This window comes from Erpetoichthys calabaricus, chromosome 11 (genome assembly GCF_900747795.2).
Source record: "Erpetoichthys calabaricus chromosome 11, fErpCal1.3, whole genome shotgun sequence".
Classification (NCBI taxonomy): domain Eukaryota; kingdom Metazoa; phylum Chordata; class Cladistia; order Polypteriformes; family Polypteridae; genus Erpetoichthys; species Erpetoichthys calabaricus.
Genome location: NC_041404.2, coordinates 142503615 through 142526609, shown reverse-complemented (window position 1 = coordinate 142526609; position 22995 = coordinate 142503615). Strand labels below are relative to the sequence as shown.

Here is a 22995-nt window from a genome sequence, read left to right as displayed (position 1 = left end):
TATCATCTGCCTATCGTTAGTAAATGGAGTGGCCTGGTTGGCACCCTAAAATTTTGTTTGAGTGCTGTCCTCCTCTTGATCAATAACAATATGTTACACTACCGGTCAAACATTTTAGAACACCTCAGTTTTTCTTCAAATATAATCAGTTGAAATGAAATGAATGACCTAAAATGCGGAAAAGCTAAGTAGTAAACTGCCAGAGGTTTAAATTTAAAGTTTAGGTTAGCAAAAAACTGAAAAAAGGAAATTTAAGAATATTACAAATGGGTCTTGCAACCTACAGATGTTCTGCAGCAATTCAAGTAAATGAAGCCTTGCAAATTGAAACAAACAATTTGCACTGGTGTCCCAACTTCAGTTGATTACTTAAAACTCCTCTGTCTGCCTTAAAGCAGAGTTAGAACAGACTGTGTCACTACACCCTCTGAAGTCCTACTTGGACAATAGTTCAGTGATAATGGCAAGAAAACCGCAATTAACAAATGGAATGACACAGAACATGACTATCCTTAGAAGTGCGGGCCTTTCATTTAGAGAAATTGCAAAAGCAAACCAAAGTGTCAGTGAGTCCAATGGTGTCCTGCACAATCCAAAGGCAATGGGAAACTTGAAGAAACTCTGATAGGAAGGGATCTGGCACAGCCAAAGTCACCAGCCAATAAGAAGACAACTTTCTGAGGGTCATTAGCTGGCGAGATCACAGGCGCCTCAGAGCACAACAGTTAACAGTGCAGGTCGACAAAAGCAAGTGTCAGTTTGGACTGTGAAGAGGAGACGTTGTGCCCCGGGTTTGACAGGGCGAGTGGCAGGAAGAAGGCCATTCCATAAAGCACACAACAGGGCCTTGAAATGACAGCTGTGGGCTACTGCAGACTGGTACATTTGACATCTTTGCTTTATCACTGATGCAGGGTGTTTGTACGTCACCGAGTTGGTGAAAGGATGGTTCCTCGGTGTGTGACACCAACTGTCAAAGAGGGAGGAGGAAGTGTGATGGTCTGGGGTTCTTCTGCTGGAGGCACAGCGTGACTGGCATTCTGAATCACAAGGGCTGCCACAGTCTGGCTGTTATATCAGGAAAAGGGGGCTACTTTGATGAATCAATAAATTTGAATACAATTTTGTACACTTAACGATTCCTTGAGTTATTTTATTTGCCATTGTTTAATTGTTCTATGCCTTGATTTCATGAAACATTAAGATATTAAGCTGTGTGCATTTCCATAAAAATTGAGGTGCTCTAAAACGTTTGACCGGTACTGTATATACTGTATTACTGTATATCCGTTTATCTATCTGTCTAACAAGCCCAATCTACATATACAATGCCCTCCATTAATGTCTGGGACAAAGACACATTTTCTTCCTTGATTTCCCCCACTGCTCCACAGTTTAAAATTACAAATCAAACCATTCAGACTAAAGCACACATTGCTGACTTTCATTTAAGGACATCTGAATACGTTTCAGTCACATCGTGTAACAGGTTTGAGGTGTGCCACTGTAATCTGTAAAGCCCAGGGAACAGGCGCCCCCTACTGGAGACGCTCCATTTTAGGGGTGGTGGCACCATAATGTTTGGGACAGCTGGTGTCACAGATGGTTCTGGTCACTCAGATGTGTTTCATTATTGCAGCCGTAAGACACCTCGGCTCGCTTTTATGCTTTGGAGTTTGCAGTTGCCACTGCTCACCATCACGGAGGGGGAGCCGTCTATCAACACCTCTTACTCACTGCACATCCTCAATATTTTTAAATTTTTTTTTATGCATTTTATGATGAAAACAAAATCTCAAAAGTTCTTTTCTAATGAATACCGGACCCAGACCCTAGTAAAACCTTTACAGGAGTTGTGCATGGGGATGGTGGATACCTAAATAAAAATGTTTGGCAGGGCTATTCGTTTTGCCTTTTTAAGTTTTTAAGTGGAGTGAAGTAAGAGCTACTTTTAAAAATTATTTTTTTGTTTTGGTCCATCTTTGCCTTTCAGGATGGATTAATCCAATTCCTAGAAGTGCCTACGCGATCAAGTGGGAAGACCCCCAAAGGGAACACAGTAAGTATGCTGTTATTTCGGATGTTTTCACCCCGACCACAGCCCATATAAGTTGTGCCTTATTTCATTTGCATGAGTACGCCAATACTCTCCTAGCACACACCAGACAAGCCACTTTTAGAATGTATTATGGACATTTTAAATTAGATGCACTCTTGAGACCACAAACAATTTATATTTTTTTTGATTCACAGCTTGTGCTTCAAATGAAAGTGCAGAATCTCAAAATACAGAAGTTACTGTGCCTTCCTCACTCCCAAGTATTTTCTAACAACATTACATTTTTTTCCCCCTCCTTCGATTCTTAACAATGAAGTCGGCTCAGTAAGAAGGGCAGGGTTTTAGCAGTTCCCTGTGGCCATTTTGGGGGGGATTAAGCAGGTATTTATTTTGTTGAACAGGAATGTGTGGCACAATCTTGTTTGAATTTGGTTTAACACCCTTCTTCTGAATGCTCACTCCTGCATTACAGATTATTTCACTCCAGCTCAGCTCTTGTTGATTTTTTAAAGTATGTTGCAATACTCAAATTTTGTCCAACTATAAATGGACCTTGAGCAAAATCCTTAACCAGATAATTGCTCCAGGACACACTGTACAATGGCTGATCCTGTGCTCTGACTCACCCAAAAGGTCACGTGAAAAGATCATTTTCCCTTGGGGGAAATTAAAAACATACTGTAAATATTAAATCAAAATCAAATACATGAACCACAAGAAATCATTTATGTAGTTGAAATGGACTATTAATAGGAATAATCTAGTACATAATAAAACAATAAAGGTCCTGTACAATATCTCACAAAAGTGAGTACACCCCTCACATTTTTGTAAATATTTTATTGTCTCTTTTCATGGGACAACACTGAAGATATGACACTTTGCTCCAATGTAAAGTAGTTCGTGTACAGCTTGTATAACAGTGTGAATTTGCCATCCCCTCAAATTAACTTGACACACAGCCATTAATGTCTAAACCACTGGCAACAAAAGTGAGTACACCCCTAAGTGAAAAATGTCCAAATTGTGCCCAAAGTGTCAATATTTTGTGTGGCCACCTTTATTTTCCAGCACTGCCCTAACTCTTGGGCACGGAGTTCACACAAGCTTTACAGGTTGCCACTGGAATCCTCTTCCACTCCTCCATGACGACATCATGATATAATAAAATATTTAAAAAAATGTGAGATACTGTATATGTGTCCTGTCCCTCAGAGCAATCCGATTGGTCACTTTGGCTTTGGTGATGCAAGGAAAGACGAAGCGCGAGTGTGAGACACACGAGGAGGAGTGAAGGTGCAGGAGACACACTGAGAGAGACACCAAGTATAAAAGCAGACGGGGCAAGAAAGAGGCTTCAAAAATAATGAGAGTCTCATAAAGAGACTTGAGACGGGGAGTGCTGGGGAAGAGACGTTCACACACAAATACAGAGGAAAGGCACCGAAAATATTCAGCTGCTTTGGTGCACTAGAGGGGCAACAATTAAACGACCCCCAAAACAGGAATGAATGGTTTAGCAGCTGGAGGCCACTGACATTTTTCCCTCCTCATCTGTTTTTTCACTCATTTTGCATTTGGCTACCGTCAGTGTCACTACTACTAGCATGAGGCCATACCTGGACCCTACAGAGCTGGCACAGGTAGTCCAACTTCTCCAGGATGGCACATCAATACGTGCTGCTGCCAGAAGGTTTGCTGTGTCTCCCAGCACAGTTTCAAGGGCATGGAGGAGATTCCAGGAGACAGACAGGCGGTTACTCTAAGAGAGCTGGACAAGGCCCCTCGTAAAAGGTCCTTAACCCATCAGCAGGACCCACCAGAGGAACAGGATGAGCACTGCCAGAGCCTACAAAATGACCTCCAGGAGGCAGGCCACTGGTGTGAATGTCTCTGACCAAACAATCAGAAACAGACTTCATGAGGGTGGCCTGAGGGCCCGACGTCTTCTAGTGGGCACCGTGGAGCTCGATTGGTATTTGGCAGGTCCACCACTGGCACCCTGTGCTTTTCACAGATGAAAGCAGGTTCACCCCGAGCACATGTGACAGACGTGAAAGGGTCTGGAGAAGCCATGGAGAATGTTCTGCTGCCTGTAACATTGTTCAGCATGACTGGTTTGGTGGTGGGGCAGTGATGGTCTGGGGAGGCATAACCAAGGAGGGACACACAGACCACCACAGGCATTAGGTATTGGGATGAAATCCTTGGACCCACTGTCAGACCCTATATGCTGGTTCCTCCTGGTGCACGACAATGCCCGGCCTCATGTGGTGAGAGGATGAAGGAATTGATACCACTGACTGGCCCCCACGCTCGCCTGACCTCAATCCAGTAGCTCTGGGACATTATGTTTTGGTCCATCCAACACCACCAGGTTGCACCTCAGACTGTCCAGGAGCTCAGTGATGCCCTGGTCCAGATCTGGGAGGAGATCCCCCAGGCCACCATCCGTCGTCTCATTAGGACATCGTCAGGCATGCACTTGGTGGTGGGGTGAGGGATGGCATACAAACTACTCACTACAGTTTGGAGTTGCTGCAATGACATTTCGCCAAATGGACTCACCTGCCTGCCTGCCACATCCTGTTTTCCCTTTGATTTTTGGGTGTCTCTGAATTCAGCCCTCTCTCTATCGGTTGATCATTTTCATTTCCATCCTTTCGTTCCTAACACATCACCATATCAGTCCATAGCAGTAGAGATAGCCAGCAGGAGATTGAAACACATCAGATCTCAATGGGGAAAACAAAGTGTTCCTTTAATTTTTTGGAGCATTTTATATATTACAGTAATTATTATTACAGTGGTTAGTATTTCAGTATTTCTCCTGTGCTTCTGTAAAAGCTAAATTTTCCTTTGGGACAAAGTACTAAGCAATCTATATATACAGTACAGTGGGAAAAGTAATTTTGTTAGGAAACTTACAAATTCAGCAGGGGATCAAATACTTATTTCCCCCACTGTGCACCATGTAACAAATATTATCAAACCCACTTAATCCAAGTCAGCATTTCAGGGGCCAGTGCCTACACTGACAGCAGGGGGCACAAGGTGGGAAACCATCCATAACCGGGTGCCAGTTCAGTCCAGTTCCCATTCAGTCACACAGGGTTGGTTTCAATTGCTAGTAAACCAAACATGCATGTCCGTAGGTATGCAAGAATAAAACCCGAGTACCCAAAGGACAACCTATAAAGACATGCCAAGAATGTGCAAACTCCAGACAGATGACAAGGCATTGCATTTGATCTAGCTAGCTTTGAAAGAAAACCAAAGAATCCTTGTGTAGAAAAAGTGCACCTGTAATGTTTTGTACCAAAACACGACACACAATAATAATTCTTTACATTTATAGAGCACTTTTCTCACCACTCAGTGAGTGGGGTGCCACTTCAACCATCCCTAATGTGTAGCAGCCATTGTTACGCCAACAAATTCACCACACATTAGCTGTTAGGAGGTGAAGTGGTGAGAGAGAAAGCTAATTAGAGACCGGGGGGTGATTAGTGGGCTAGAATGACAAGGCCGTGGGGTGCAATTTAGCCTGAACATCAGGATACACCCTGCTCTTCACCACGGATGCCCACCAGGTATCTTTAATAACCAAAGAGAGTCAGGACCTCAGTTTTATGTCTCATCCAAAGGACAGTGCCATTTTTACAGAACAGTGTACCCATCACTGCACTGGGGCATTAGGATCAACATTCAGACCACAAGGTAAGCACCCCCTCCTCACCAACACCTCTTCCAACATCAACCCAAGCGTCTTCCTAGATAGTCTTCCATCCAAGTACTGGGTGGGCCTGAACACTCTTCTCGGCCCTTTTCTCATTATTCTGTGGCTCACTATAACCTTTCAGTTTGAGCTCAAGGCTGCTTTTGCATCTGAGTAATAAACAAAAGCTCTAGAGAGGCCGCAGCTCTCAGTGGGATTGCCCAAGTGGGATACAGGGATGCGAGAGAATTGTTTTGCACCAGCAGAATTGTAATTAATCACTTTCTTCTGGGAGGAATCTGCCCCCCTCCAGGGCCCTATTAATGTGACATTAGGTGGATTGTACGGTAACAGCATTGGCCTTCCATTTAAAAAGCACACATTAACAGTATAAACAAGTGTAGGCCTGAGCTAGGCATATAAAAACACCCACCGTATTATTCTGTTTAAGGAATTCAAATAAGGAAAATAAACCATAGAAAGAAAATATAACTGATTTTTTCTTTCTCCATTAAAGATGAGAGAAATTGTTTTTTTTTTTTTTTAAACTGCACACCCACTGTAGCTCACGGGGCAGGTGCCAATCTGTACATTCTCCATAAACAAACCCAACGTGAACTCCGTACAATTGGCTTCAGCCTGCAGCTCAGATTAGCTTTTGATTATTTGAATTAAGATAAGAACTACGCAGTTATCACTCATTAACGATGACACACGCTGAACGCCCAACTCCAGGAAACACACATTAGAAAATGTAAGCATGGTGCGTCATTCAGGTGGCGTTCAAGGACTGTGTGGGCACCGTAGCCCTCAATGGAGTAAGTTCAGTAGTGGGCTCTACTTGCCAATCCATTTCAGGGTTACAGGGGCCAAAGACTACCTCACCAGGATTGGGGGAAAAAGGAAGAAAAACAGGCCTGGTCAGAACTCTAGTCCATCGCAAAGACCACTCTCACTCACCCACATAAACCCCACCCACCCAATTTTCACACACAGTGATAATCTGCAATTGATATGTTACATATCCTAAAAAAAAAAAAAAAAACTTTTTTAATAATTTCTCTTTTGCTTGAGTATGTCTGCCTGTTCTAATTTTCACAAAATTGGACTTGCAAGGCTGTTCAGTCATAACAGAAATGAAAAGTAAGCTTGATCACAGCAACTGACCGTTATGGATATCAGATGAATGTGGCGCTCTGAAGGTATATTATAGTGTGACCAGATTTTCAAAATCTCAAACCAGGACACTTGTATATTAAGAATACCCACACATATTTAAATAACCCATCGTCATTTGTTTAATGCCTGCTGAATCTCATCGTCATTATCAGAGAGGGATCAGGACACTGTTAGTGGGGTTGGGGGATGAGATGTTGCTGGTTGAGGACATCGCCCATTGTTGACTGGAAGGAAGCATCAAAGTCCATAAACATCATGTTTTGAAATGACTATGTGAGTGTTTAAGACCTCGCAGCCCTATTCCACAAATTGCTTGAAATCTAAACAAACGGCAGTACTGTCCATTTTTGTCTGCTTTGCTTGTATCTTATACTTTTATGGTTAATAAGATCATTTAACTTACCTGTTACAACTTAAACTTTACCTTAAAGCATCGAGAGGAGTGAGATGCATGCAGAGGTTTTGGTTTACAACAAGGCGAATATGTCGTTAGAGGATCGCCATTCCACATGCACACAAGCAGCCTAGCCCATTCTCGCATGCAGTCTGCTGGCATTTCATTAACTTATACTGGGGATTTGTTTGCCATCAGCAGCAAGCTATTGGAGGTGATAAAGAGGGAAATATGCATAGTATACAAGTTGGTATACCTGTCAAGGTAAAACTGAAACAGTAAATTCATTCACAGTTAAAGTCGTGCATTTCATTTTTTCCCCCCGAGTTCATAAACTCGCCAAAGCTTTTCATTGGACTATTTTGATATTTTTAAAACGGTGTGCAGCATGATCTGTTCAAGATATCTCAACAAACAGTCTTGACAAATATCCTTGAATAAGTCTGCCATATTTCAACCAAATTGGCCTATGGGGGGGACAGAGTTCTTTCATGTAGACAGACAGACATGGCTACTGCAATAGGTGCTTTGCACATTATATGGGAACACACCTAAAAAGAGTGGAACATTCAACATGTGGCACCTCAGATCTAAATGAGCCAGGAACTCCCACTTTTTATGACTTCAAAAGCATACGAGATTCAAGAAGAAACTTTAGAACACCCCTTTAGATGGAACTATAGGCACATGAAAGGAACCTTCAACTACAGAAGTCTATAAAATATACAATCTTCTAATCCACCCTCACTTTTAACTTAGGGATGCTAGGTAAACAGAATAAAGAACTATACTGGATTGAGTTTCTCCAGCTATCCTTTTTCTGAACCCCATCTTCCATTATAGGGGTTCTTGGGGCCACAGCAGGCTACAGATTTTTACTGCTACATCAGAAATCAAATGCTAATGTTTCCCAAAAGGTGGGATGGTTTCCAATATTTTGCAAATAATGAATTCAACTTAAAGATGATTGATATTTTGTTTAATCAGAAGCATTATTGAGAATACACTTCAACTTCTGTCACATATCCTTGCGAATCCAAGACAAGACACTCACCTTCCAGGGATTCACAAAGATTTGAATTTACATTACATGTGGAAAATACAGGCCTTAACGTACCCATCTCAGTTCATAGTGATAACGTTACCGGTGCTTGTCGAGTAAAACACCAAAGCGGACTGTGACCAATGCATTTATGGAGTTGGGACCATTCACATCTCTCTCAAAAAAAGAGGAAATCTTGTTAAGGTTTTTAACAAAAAAAAATTAAAAACCAGTTATCTATTACAATTCATCCACAAATGGCACGCTGACCAAATTTCCACTGGAAGCCATGGACTTTTTACCAGAGACAAAGGTCTTTGCAGCCTAAGCAAGAAAGAAAAAAGAAACACGAGAGGTGGTCACTTTACATAATCTTGCAACTGGAGAAATGGTGGCCTATACTAAACAGAATGATGGCTGCTTGACTTACTTTCACAACATCATCTGCAGACACGGCTTCGATCTTCTGGACCACCGTATCAGGTGGCGCATAAGCAGCACTGCTAAGCACTTGACAGCCAATCTCTTCAAATGTGCAGTCTGAGTTTTCCAGAGACATAAGATAGTTTGCCTTCAGTTGATTTCTGAAGTGAAGGATGTGTAAAGGGAGAAAAACAGAAGCAAAATTGTTGCTTGTGAGCTGAACTTAAAATAATTTTCTACCAGAACTACTTCAATACAAACACAAACACACACAGCTTTGTGCCTACTGTAACTGGGTGACTTCTTCAAACTTTAAATGTACAGAAACTAAACATGTTCCAGTGTTCAGCACATTAAAAGCTTCCCTAAAGGCAGAATTCATAACTAATCCATTACCAACATAATTTCAGCAGCCTGACTTCCTCACTTACTCTTATTAAATGGAGCGCAGAGTTGTGCTGCGTCAGCGGTTAGGTGGTAAAGTGGTGAGAGAGGAAGCCAATTAGAGACCAGGGATGACTAGTGGGCCAGAATGACTAGGCCGTGGTGGGCAAAAGTACAAAAAGTATGCACAGTAGATCAAGTCCAGTTTACTCTTATCACATGCAGATATTTATTCAGAGACTTCACAAGATGAGGAGAATCCTGTCACCTAGCATCTCTGATTTCCAAACTCCATCCCCTTAGTTGATTCTTAAAATGAGAATAGTGCCATCCTACTTCACAATCGTAATTCAGGCAGTTGATCAACATTTTCACTCAGCTCTGCATAAAGCAAGTACCTTCTGATTTTCATGAAGGCAAAATGTGCAGATGTGGCAAAGGAAACCATCAACATGAGTTTAAAGAGTATAGCCACAGAAAGGCAATATACAGCATCTAACAATTTCATGCACTTTCTTTCCCATCGCGTTCCTAAACTGCAACCCTGCTTGAATGTATAAAGGTATTTGAGATGCCACCCCTCTAATCTCTCTTAATTTTATGCTCTTAATCTCGTCAAACAGAACATCGTGTGGTGATAGGAAATAATCATTATGCCTTCTGAGTGCAGGGTCAGTGAATGATGACGCCATACCTACCTCACTGCTGTTGGCACAACCACAACAACTGGCAGAGAGAGAGAGAGAGAGAACACTGGCTAAGTGGATTAAGAAAATAGATGTGCAAATGGATGTGCATAATAATAAACTTAATACAGCTAATAACTTTCTAAAATCAATCCAAGGCATAATTCAAATTGTGAACACTGTCAACAGGTGCCTGTCTCATTAGGATGCCCGCTCTGGGAATGCTCTACACTCGCGATCATTCAGACTTAAAAAAAAAAAAATCTTCTCACATATCTAAATCCATCCATCCATCCATCAACCAACCCGCTGTATCCTAACTACAGGGTCACGGGGACATATCTAAATCTTGAATCTAAAATCTTTCCCAACTCCTCAATAGCAAAATTCGGAGTAACACCAGAATGAAATAAAATTATACAATGAAAAAAAAAAAAATCTACTGGGCTATCCCATACTGCATTACTTATACAAAGACACTGCTTGCTTGCTTACTTACTTGATAGAATCTTAACTTGGCTACCGTAAATCTGTGGGAAAAAGTGACGTTTTATATTTTATTAACCTGAAAAAAAATGAAATGTGCTCCAAGGGTAGGTTCACGAAATTTCTAGAATTTAGGTTATTGTAAAATCAACTTGCTATGTATTTGCATGCCCTTTGCTGCATTCATAAGTATATAAAAGTACTAGTTGATTACCCAGTGGCTTCGCTCACTGAGTACAAGGGAAAAAAATAAAATGCAGTCTATAAGTTAAACAGTAAAACATTAACATTTAAGATGATATATTGAGCACTACTGGAGTGGTTTGGGGTAAACTACATTTTCCTGCTTTGATGGCGCCAATTACACTCATTCTCAAAGATTTCCACTCTCCCAGGAGCCGATGGGGCACCTGAAGTGTCACAAACAGTACGAGAAAAGAGGACGCTGCTCGAAACTGCGAAGCTCTCGACCATGCGGAGCAGCCCGACATTCTGTGCCTCCCATGTCCACTTTGTTCTCACACACATTGTTTACAGCTCGCCGCAGTTCAAAAGTAGAAAGACGCAAAGCTATTTTCCTCATCTTTTCTACTATCAAGTACTGCCAACTAAAAAAAAGTTACAATGTGGCAGTTTCCACGACAGTCACATGGACGAATAAATAAAACTTCTCTGTCAGAACGCTCCTGGCGGTGGACGGCTCAGCGCTGTAGTCCAGAGAGGAGGGCTGGGAGAGGACGACGCGGGGTGCACTTCTATGGGATAGATCGGCGTGTTTGTGTTTACTTCTTTTCAATATCAGTAAAATAACTCTCACGCAAATAATAACAATTCGTAAAGACAATATAAAAATGGCGTCCACAAACGAAGTGATTAGTTCCTGTATTATAGTATGTTCTGTGGTCATACGTAATTTCCATTTCAAACGCAAAAAGAATTAGATAGAGAGAGAGAGATAGATATGAAAGGCACTATATGGATAGATAGATAGATATGAAAGGCACTATATAGATAGATAGATATGAAAGGCACTATATAGATAGATAGATATGAAAGGCACTAGATAGATAGATAGATATGAAAGGCGATAGATAGATAGATAGATATGAAAGGCGATAGATAGATAGATAGATAGATAGATAGATAGATAGATAGATAGATAGATAGATAGATAGATAGATAGATAGATAGATAGATAGATAGATAGATAGATAGATAGATAGATAGATAGATAGATAGATAGATAACGAAACAAATTAAGCTCTCATCACAAAGCTTTTAATTTGGGAAGGCACATGTTTCCATTTAATTTGAAATTTTATATTAATAGTGTCCAAGGCTTGTTCTTGCCTTGCATCCTATGCTAGTGGGGATAGGCTCCAGCAGATCCCTGCAGCCCTGTTCAGGACAAAGCGGGTTAGCAAAAGACTAACTGATTGATATTATATATAATACATATTTCAAATATATATATATTACATACACACACATACACAAATCCACCTTAATAAAAGGATTAGTGTCTGTTTGTATGTTGAATACTACATACACAGCTACTAAAATACGTACAACTACTGTTCTAAGAGGATATGAGATGTTTATGAATATGAGAAAACAAAATCTGCCATTTTCTTTCAGGTAGCTCATTATTTCTCCCTGACATCTTGCCGATGTAATTCACATGTATATCTAATAAAATGTAACATTCTATGTGACTCATAACAAGGGCATGTGCAAGGAACTTACTTGGCTCTGGTCAGGTCTGCTACTGTAATCCCACCTTGAGCTACTGCCTTGGCTTGGGCCATCGTTGCTTTAATTACCTGCAGACAGAAGGCACCATTAGCAACTGTAGCTTCTCTCAAGTATTTCAAACCTGGTTACCCCGCCGCCTTTGAACATTTTTATTGAAAAAAAAAATCAGAATTTGTAAACAATTCCCTATTCAGTGATTTTCTGTACCAATTGTCCTCTCCCCGAACATTTTTGTTGTCACTTTTAAGTTACCTTCTCCTAATGAAACAAATAGCAAGATGACAATGGGACAATAAAAAAACCAAGAGTGTGCCACCATGTCTGAGACTCCACACATACAAGGGCGTTCTGGCACATCGGTACTTTCCAGTGATGCTAGCCATTTTTTGTAGGTTTTCATTCCAACCATTTTATTAAAAATGAATCCTATTCCCCTTTTAGTCTTCTTATATAATACGCTATTGTGGCTGTCCGTTTGCCTGTCCAGGATTTTAAATCACCAGTCGCTCGCAAACCGTTTGACCTATTGACCTGAAATTTGGTACACATATACTACGTGATGTCTACTATCTGCTTTCGAGGTGATGATTGACCTCCAAGTTTATTCCTATTTTTATTTTATTGTAGAATCAACTCTTGGCAGCATGCAGTGCATGCATACGGGCGCCGTTCTCATCCCTACCACCTTCGCCGTCACTTCCCCTACCTCTTCATATTGTACATCATTCTTGAGGCAGATTATAGACTTAAGTGCCAGCTTAAGTGAAAAATTAAGGAAAACACACTAAGTAATTGCAACACAAACACTGACTTAATCAGTTTTAATGTGAAAAGACGTCGACGACAGAAGAGAAGAAGCGAGCCGCTAGGGTGGAGAAAAGAAGAGCTGCTCAGGAAGCAGCAAGCGCATCAACCTCTGAGCAAACAAATGATAAACGTAAAGAAAAAAGAGGATGAAAACTATAAGTCAAGTGTATTCATGCAGTGCGCCGTTACTTATATTACACAATTAAGACAAATTCCACCGGTCCTTGATTACACAATAAAATTCCAGCATTATGTCATTATTGAGGTATGGAGTATCCATAAATCCAACCCTTTTTGACTCTGCTTTTTCTAGTATGGAGGGAGGAAGGCAACAACAAGGCAGGAAGTAGCCCGACATGGAATGACCATCATCTATAAATGCTTGCACTAGCCCAGTTTAGAGATGCCAGTCAGCACAGCTGCACGTAACTGAACTATGGGATAGGTGAAGGTTGATTGTTCAGTAAGACTTTCCTTATTTTTGTTTTTCTTTTTTGAAGTCGCCACTTGATACTAGAGTTGACTCCATAATTGCTAGTGATGTTCTGATCCATCGGCTGCTGACCAAGATCTGACAAATTCAATTAATTTGGGGTGAAATCGTTAATTACTTGATATCAAAAAATGATTTTTTTTTTCAGACTCTTGGAAAAGGCCCTATATAAATAAAATGTATTATTTATTATTATAAACTGTCTTCCTTAGCTTTTCAGTAGTTTGTATAAAGGAGCACAGGACTACTAAAGTATCACGGTACTCAAGGAATCCCACCTGTCTTTTTGCTGCTGAACTTTCTATAAACAGACTGCGGCCGGCCAGACTTTAGAAGAGAGGGAAGATGGGAATATTGGCTTTAATATGAAAGAAAGTGGAGTAATTCATGGAGGAAAGTTGTCCTGTGCATGGAGAGGAATGGCAAATGTATACTGTAGCTTGTCTAGCTGAAGTTGAAGTGCAAGAAAAGAGGCGCGTCTTTGGCAGGAGTTAAAATGAGAAGGAGGTCAGACCTTTTTAATATTGTCCTGAAAAGCCAAACAAAATGACACCTTTTATTGGCTAACTAAAAAGATTACAATATGCAAGCTTTCAAGGCAACTCAGGCCCTTTCTTCAGGCAAGATGTAATTGTAATCTTTTTAGTTATCAAATAAAAGGTGTCATTTTGCTTGGCTTTTCTCTACATTCATAATGGCTAACACGGTACAACACCCTAATATTGTCCTGTAATTATAACGGACCCTGCTTGTCTGAGTGTGGACATTGGGCTCGCTTGTGTTTAGTATGGCATCTCACATTTTCAATTAATGGAAAAAAAGATAAAGAAAATAAATCAGATTCATTATTGGAATCAGCTAATTCTAGTAACATGATATCGGTGATTGGTGTCAGCCCTAACTTTAATAATTACTAAGTAATACGTGTTCTGTAAACAGCTCATCATATAGAAGACAGTCTAAAAGCAAGATTTTTATACGACAAAAAGTAGACCACTTTTTTGACCAATAATAACAATACAAAATTGACAATTGTTGGCAGAAGTTGTTGTATACTTTGCTACGACTATAAACTGATTTGAGAAGGTGTACAATATAGAGAGTCACCATTATGCATTATAGTTTTTTCAGGATATTCCATCTATCTGTCGCTGATCCAGTTAAATTTAGTTTAGGGTGGTTTAGATCAAGTCTACCACAACCCAAAAAAAAAATTTTAAAAAGTAAAAGAAAATAAATATATGGACACTGGGTTCAAGGCAGCAGTTTGCTACGCACAGGGTGCCACTCACAAACCGCCATATTGGAGCCAACTTAGAGTCACCGGTTTGCCCAATCTGGAAGTTAGAGGAAAACCAGAGCATCTTTTTCTAGTTTATATAAATAAGTCTGTTTGCAATTTGTTTTATATAAACAATTTTTACATTCCTCATAATACACAATATTTAATATTAGAACGTACAAAACACCAAGGCCTTTAGTAATCCGTACACTGATTAATGCATTTGCACCTTTTGTACAATTATACCTTAAGTAGAATCGCGCACACTAGACAAGTCTGATTGTACTAAAAGCAGTGCTGCTAATTTCCTTGACCTTCATCAATTACCCATGGAGTCTACCAATTCACAAACAAAACATAAAAGATAAAGTAGTACTTTAATTAAAATAGAGACCTAATTTCTAGATAATCCAAGACCTTGTCGTATGCTTTTCAGACAGTGAATCAAAGTAAAATTAGAATACATTATTTTTAAATGTTGGCAACATGCCGGGTAATTCAGTTCAAACTTGTGCAGTGCATACGTTTCTCAATTTAGCTTGTTAGAAATGAACAGACCCCCTTTTTGTCAGAGATGCCCCTGAGCTTCAGCCTCTTTTGGTCACACGCTTTGTCTAACTCCTCTATTTAAACCTCACAAGACTACAATTTTCACCATCCATCCTTTAACAGTTAACTCTTTGGGGTAACATCGAGTACAAGAGCCCTTTGTAACGATGAACTACACACTAACCCTCTCATTTGGCTCAAGTGGAAGAATCTTAACCCAACCACTAATTTTAAGGAGCAAGAAGTATTAACTTTTGAATTGTACAGTGTAATTTCTTAACTTACGGCTGCTCTTCATGAATACTATTCTCAACTGTCTGCAAAGCCCTTACGTTTTCTAACTTTCACTTACTATAATCTCTCCTATTCTTGCACTTTTATTTGGTGGGGGACAGTTTTGCACAGGACTGTTGGATGGCACTTCAAATGACCTATCTGGCTTACTGAGACACCGACACTCTGAAAACGATAAGAAAAATAAGCGGCAGGTGACGTTCTTTTCTATTCTTATGTAAATGTTCTAATTGGCCCTACGGGGGCCTAGATTTATATTGATTTTTTTTTTTTTGCTGCAAGACCCAAGGCATATTGTCCCTTGGGAATCCCAACCCTTCTACTGCTTCTCTTCTAAGAGTCTATGTGCACAGACTCATTCTATGTGCTGAGAGCTATGGCAACCTTAACAGATATTACAAAATCGGGAGTGCGTCCCCCTCGACTTTCTCGTTTACTGAGAGGGAGGAAAAGGTCCTGAGAACCACTTCTAGTTGCACAATATTTCTCAAATCTCATATCTCTGTTTCTCATCATAACTAATTGATAATATTGATACACAATCATTTCTCTCTATTTATAATCCAACCATGTTAAAATGATATTTTTGCACTTAGGGAGGTTGAAAATGGTGGGGTGGAATTTTTCATGATTACATATGCATTACCTCGATTACGTGCAAAGTAAAAAAGTGTTATAGTCACCTAGAAACAATGAAAAAGTGTTAGTCTTCTTATACAATACACTACCGTGGCTGTCCATTTGTCTGTCTGGGATTTTAAATCACCTGTAGCTCGCAAACCGTTTGACCTATTGACCTCAAATTTGGTACACAAATACTACGTGACGTCTACTATCCGCTCTCTGGGCGATGATTGACCTCCAAGGTTATTCCTCTTTTTTATTTTTATTTTATTTTTGAATCAACTCTCGGAAGTGCAGCAGGGCGGGCGTGCGGCGCATGTATATGGGTGCCGTTCTCATCTCTACCACCTTCACCGTCACTTCTTCCATCTCTTCATATCCTAAATGATTCTTGAGGCAGACTGAAGACTTAAGTGCCAGCTTAAATGAAAAATTAAGGAAAAAGTACTAAGAAATTGCAACACAAACACTGACTTAATCAGTTTTAACGTGAAAAGATGTCGATGACAGAAGAGAAGACGCAGGCCGCTAGGGTGGAGAAGAGAAGAGCTGCTCAGGAATCGGCAAGCGTATCAACCTCTGAGCAAACGAATGATAAACGTACAGAGAAAGAGGATGAGAACTATAAGTCAAGTGTACTCACTGCACGTTATGGTGCTATGTGCCGTTACTGGAATTATATAATATTTGTTACAATAAATTGCTATAGGTAAAACTGCATTTAATTATGATAATGATGGGGGAAATAAGAAAAAAAAAATTAAATGCATTACCAGGAACATGACTGGGACACATAGCAGCTTACTGTTCCCACTGCATCTTTTTATTTAGATAGTATGTTCAATGTTTACACATTATTGTTAAACTGATAATGTATAAATTAAAATAAAATTAATAGTTATTGAAAGGCTATGTATTATATTGAATACAGTTTTTAATATCGTGTTCACATTTATATTTCCATTATACAAAAAAATTCAGATGGTTGTTTTAAATAAAATACTATTTCCGGTTGAATGCTTTTTCTCAAATTTCCTGTTTGCTTTTTATCATTATAAATATCCATATAAAATTTGAACCATCTCTCTGTAATTATAACCATAGTTTACTTGAAAAATTGTGAAGGTATTCAGTTACACTACTACTTCTTGTTGTGCTATTTTTCTCTAATTTCATATCTAGTTATTTTTTGTCATTTCTAATATCCACACAAAATTTGAATCAAATATCTTGATTTATTGCTATAGTTTACTTGAAAAAATCTGAATTGTGTTCAGGTGAAGTACCACTTCTGATCACCGGAAATGGCCCATAAGTGGATAGGATTCCTTATTTTTGATATAAAGCAGGTGTACAAAATCTCATTGACCGACGTCAAAGAGTTTTCAAGTTATCGTGTTTACGCACAGATAGATATTTCAAAAATGGTATTTTCGGACTCAGGAAGGTCTAAAATGTCAAGAATTCAACAAAATCTCGAAGTCAAATTTTTTCACGATTCCTAGGTTTTCTCTATACTATGTATACTACAAAGTAACAAGGCGTCACTTGTTACTTTCTCTACAATTCTAAGTTACAATTCATTACTATTTATATCAGGCTTATTTTAAATAACTGGATTAAGCAAGTATGAAAATGATTATTAACAGCAAGCACTGTCATAAAGTGCTTTACTGAGCAAATGATTACAACAGTGTATTAAACTACAGATTTAACAGTGCAGTAAAAATACACTGTAGTACAAGTAGGAACAAAAATCCAATTTTAAATGATTACAGAAAGAGCTTGGAGTTGGCAAGACTTTAACAGGAGGGATAATGCAGAGTGCAGTACACAGCGCAACTGAAATTAGAAAAGACAGACCATAATAAAGTGAGGCTGTGTGCATTTCTGGGAGTCACCACTAGAGAAACAGCACCAGGGAGGAAAAGAGGTGCCTTAACCATTCATACCAGTGAGGACAAATCAAGTCAAGTCAAGTTGGGGAGCATACACTGGTACAGTGCGTTGCCGCACCCACTACAAAACAACTTGGAATCTACCCCCCCCCCCCCCCCCCCAAGCGGACACCCTTCGGAAATTACCATCTATCTGCCGCAGCCAGGTGTTATGTGGGCGACCCCTTGGCCTGGTCCGGCCACTTGGGTCGCCAACAGTGAGGATCCTTTGAGCTGATCACCCTCGGAGAAACGCACCACATGGCCGTAGTGCCGTAACTAACGCTCCCTCACAATGCAGGTCATGTGCCTCATTTGGGAATCCATGAGCAACACAAAGTCAAACCAGCGGGACCCAAGGATTTTCTGGAGAGACACAGTACCAAAGGAGTCCAGTCTTCATCTCGGGTCACTGGATAGCATCCATGTCTCACACACTGGAAGCCCCAGGACTCTAAAGACTTGGACCTTCGTCCTTTTGCATAGATATCAGGAGCGCCACACACCCCTTTCCAGTGACCTCATGGCCCCCCCCCCCATGCTCTCCCAATCCGTCTACTGACTTCATAGGAAGAGTCACATGAATGTCACTGCCCCGATAAGTAAAGCTCTCGACGAGGTCAACACTCTCTCCATAGACAGACACACTGCTGATGGTCGTGCCCACAAGGTCATTAAATGGATGTTGATTTTTATCAGGACCCTCGCAAGCCCAGACCCTCAGACCCTTCACTCAGTTTCTCGAGAGCCCCGATCAGAGCCTCCATTGACTCTGAAGATCACAGCATCGTCAGCAAAGTCAAGATCAGTGAAGCTTTCTTCACCAACAGATGCTCCACAGCCTCTGGACCCCACAACCTTGCCCAACACCCAGTCCATACAAGCACTGAACAGAATGGGAGCAAAAACACAGCAGCAAGAACAATTAGAAGGCAGGAATAAAAAAAAAAAAAAGCTGTATAAAGTTTGTGATAAAACGTTTTACCTTTTTGTTTTCAGAAATCTTACCAGATGTCTTCCTTGTTACTAGAAGAACTAGAATGGCTTCCTCAAAATAACCTACTACAAAATATTTCACTCCATTGAGACTCAACTTTAGCACCCAATGGCCTTACCAGGTACTTTTTCTTTTTTTTCCCTTGATGGAGTTTAAACATTACCAAGTATTAAAATTTTGCAGTATGCGAGATAGCAAAGCACACCAGTAACTAACTAAAAATGAGTGTGGGAGTGTAATGCGTTTTTGGTTTATACTTACATCACCCGCAGATGCAGCCTGTGAGATTGTGTAAATGCCGAACAGTCCAGAGTCGGAGTAAGACACGTTGAAAGCTGACGCCTGTGTATGAAAAAGAAATAATGATAGGAATATACAATTTACAATTACAATACAATTTATTTTTTAGTATGGCCCAAAATCACACAAGTACCACCGCAATGGGCTTTAACAGGCCCTGCCTCTTGACATCCCCCCAGCTTTGACTCTCTAAGAAGACAAGGAAAAACTCCCAGAAAAACCCTTGTAGGGAAAAAAATGAAAGAAACCTTGGGAAAGGCAGTTCAAAGAGACACCCCTTACCAGGTAGGTTGGGCGTGCAGCGGGTGTCAAAAAAAAGGGGGTCAATACAATTCAGTACAATACATAGAACAGAAGAAATCCTCAATACAGTATAACAATAAAAATTTTAGAAGTACGGAGTAGAATTTAACAGTGGATGATATCACATTATATGATTTGGATTTGTTTAGAGTCCTGGAGACCTCATTCATTAATATCAAGTCTACTCGCCCTCACTGAAATTTGAGCTGACTTTTATACAAGAAACATATTCTCCCTTTTTCACTTTTAATTAGATCTTGTAACCTATTAAGTGGGTCAATACATGGGGGGTATGTGTTTGTATAATGATTTTCCATCCAGCTATCCATTTTCCAACCCGCTATATCCTAACAGGGTCACGGGTTGGGGGGCTGCTGGAGCCAATCCCATGCACTCTAATAAATAGGATCCGGTTGCACAGAGCATTAAAATGAGCACAAGTTGGTAAGTTATGCTCTTGATTAAAATGTAACTGTCAATACTCACACAAAATGGTTGCGCTGTTGCTTTGGCAGCTCCTTGGTAGAGTTTGTTTGTGCTGTTGCTTCCCCTCAGTATGTATGGCCCTGCTCCCAGAAGGTGCTGAAGGACACCGAAAGCAATTGCCTCAGGACTCCCTGATGATGCACCCTCTGAAACAATGGCCGCATGGACCAGACTGTCGCCATTCTGCACCCGGATATCTCCTGAATATTACATAAGTAAATATTATAAATATAACCTTATACATACAGACATCAACGTTTATAATGAAGGGAGATGTTTAAGCAAAAAGTAGAAAAAGTGCAACTTTTTCTTAGTATAAATCTTTTATCAACTTTTTGCAATAAAAAACTGCCTAGGCCATCTGCTGGCTCCAATCTGCATTGGGACTACAGCAGTTGCGTTACTTATTACCTGCATTGTAATAACCAAAACACAAAAAGGTCATAGGCCTGATCTCTGATAATGCACACAAAATGAATATTATGTGGTGAAAGGCTAAATCTCTCTATTATAATAAAAAATCTTGGGTCGAGACGTGATTTTCTCCGAGACACTTTAACGTCCCGCGAGACAAGGAAGTGAGACCAAAGGACAGCTGCTGTACAGGCTTTTAAATGTTCGATGCGCTGCACGACATGCACATCACACAGCACAGCACAATCAGCAGCAGCAGCAAGCCAGCTAATAGAGCAAAGAGGAAGGAAACAAAATGTATTTGTTTCCCATTGTATCACAGTTTAAGAGGGGGTTTCGGAGGAGCGACCGCATCTCCTCAGCGTGTGTTACAGCCCCCCTCTTCACAACGTGAGAGGCAGAGACATGAAGTGGCTGGCACATAGTGAATGACTTATTCCCCGGGCGCACTACAGCTTTATTACTGGCAAATATCAAGAAATAAAAAATGAATGTAAATAGGGAGCAGGTTGAGGAGACCCTGGAGAGGTGGAGATCTGCTCTAGAGAGGAGAGGAAAGAAGGTCAGTAGGACCGTGAATACAGAATACATGTGTGTGAATGAGAGGGAGGTCAGTGGAATGGTGAGGATGAAGGGAGAAGAGTTGGCGAAGGTGGATGAGTTTAAATACTTGGGATCAACAGTACAGAGTAATGGGGATTGCGGAAGAGAAGTGAAAAAGAGTGCAGGCAGGGTGGAGTGGGTGGAGAAGAGTGTCAGGAGTGATTTGTGACAGACGGGTATCAGCAAGAGTGACAGGGAAGGTCTACAGGACGGTAGTGAGACCATGTTATATGGGCTGGAGACGCCACAGGAGATAGAACTGGAGGTGACAGAGTTAAAGATGCTAAGATTTGCATTGGGGATGACGAGGATGGATAGGATTAGAAATGAGGACATTAGAGGGTCAGCTAAAGTTGGACGGTTGGGAGACAAAGTCAGAGAGGAGAGATTGCGTTGGTTTGGAAATGTGCAGAGGAGAGATGAGGGGATATTGGGAGAAGGGTGCTAAGGATAGAGCTGCGGGAGAAGAGGAAGGCCTAAGAGAAGGTTTATGGATGTGCTGAGAGTGGACATGCAGGTGATGGGGATAACAGAGCAAGATGATGAGAACAGAAAGATATGGAAGAAGATGATCCACTGTGACAATCCCTAACAAGAGCAGCTGAAAGAAGAAGAAAAAAATGAATGAAATGAAAATAACAATCTCTTAAAATTGTATATCCAGTTAACCAAACCTGGGGGTGGGCGAGCAAAGTGAGCAGGGGGCGGATCAAGATTGACCATATAATGCAATACCAGAGTTGAAGTCAAAACAGAACAAGGATATGAAGCAAACAACAGATGTGCAGCTGCTATTGTTCTCTCTCAGTCACTGGCAAGTACAGTGTGCTTTGACTCCATGCTGGCACAAGTGACATTCAGATATGAAAGAATGTAATTTTAAAGTGTGCCATGTATTCCAAAACTTATCTGAAGCACTTCATGAGATGAAGCCTTACAACCACACATTAGTACCTATGCCTGGTAGGCAGCTTTTCAGTCATGCTGTGCCATGTTCAAAACTCAGGGCAGTCATGGAACTGCTCGTATCTGCCAACGCTGCAGTTCAGTTTGTGGCAGAAAATGAAAAGCCTAAATGTGTCATTTGCAACATTAATCTTAACATTTATTTTTGTATAAGTATAGAGAGCAGAGATCTTTAAAGTATGGGACGCAAATCACCACTGCATTAAATGGGAATGGGTCACATATGGATTGCAAAGTGCATTGTGGTGGGATGCCATGGGCTGTTTAAGCAACCATCATGCCTCCACTCTGATGATTCTCCAAGGGCAACACCCCTCCACCCCCTATAATGATTACCGGAGATTTTACACGGTGAACTAACCACCCATTCCCCAACGGCAGGGACCAGACAACTGGCGGTGATTGTCAAAGGAGAGATCCCCTTTCCTGCTCTGATGATTGGCAGGGATACTCCAAGGGAGATCCCGCCATGGGTCTGGACTTCATGGGAAACGCTTAGTGAAAGCAGCCATAAGCCATTTGTGTCACAGCCTCTTCTGTGTCAGTCAGCTGGTGTGTAGCAGGCAGTGAAACAGATGAAATTGATAGCTCGCAGTCCTCATCTCAGGAAGTGTTTACGAGCTTCTAGAAACAGATGCGATAGTGCACATCTGAACATACTTGCTTATATCTGAAACACATTTTTGTGATAGGAGTACCACTATGCAAATTCAGGGTCAAGTGGAGATAGGGGGCGCCCGACAGAACTGACTTGTAAAGCCGGAACCCTGAATTACAGTCCTACACAGCAACACTTGCTTGCTAACTCAAGCTA

The 22995-nt window shown here is 40.7% G+C and overlaps 1 protein-coding gene and 1 long non-coding RNA gene across 3 annotated transcripts in view; one reads left to right on the top strand and one right to left on the bottom strand.

Annotated features, from left to right (window-relative positions):
- The window catches only part of LOC114661067 (uncharacterized), a 46691-nt gene that overhangs the window by 7353 nt on the left and 16343 nt on the right, over positions 1–22995 (top strand). Inside the window, exons 2-3 of the long non-coding RNA XR_003717793.2 lie at positions 1994–2059; positions 19112–19230. This is a non-coding gene — a long non-coding RNA (uncharacterized LOC114661067). The remainder of the gene's footprint in view (positions 1–1993; positions 2060–19111; positions 19231–22995) is intronic.
- LOC114661058 (cytochrome b-c1 complex subunit 2, mitochondrial-like) overlaps positions 8315–22995 on the bottom strand; it is a 40717-nt gene continuing 26036 nt past the window's right edge. For both annotated transcript variants that reach the window (XM_028814171.2, XM_028814170.2), the window contains exons 10-14: positions 20199–20398; positions 19371–19451; positions 12118–12194; positions 8823–8976; positions 8315–8716 (exon numbers count right to left, since the gene is read on the bottom strand). In XM_028814171.2, the coding sequence (XP_028670004.1) occupies positions 8633–8716; positions 8823–8976; positions 12118–12194; positions 19371–19451; positions 20199–20398 (596 nt within the window). In that variant the 3' untranslated portion in view covers positions 8315–8632. The remainder of the gene's footprint in view (positions 8717–8822; positions 8977–12117; positions 12195–19370; positions 19452–20198; positions 20399–22995) is intronic.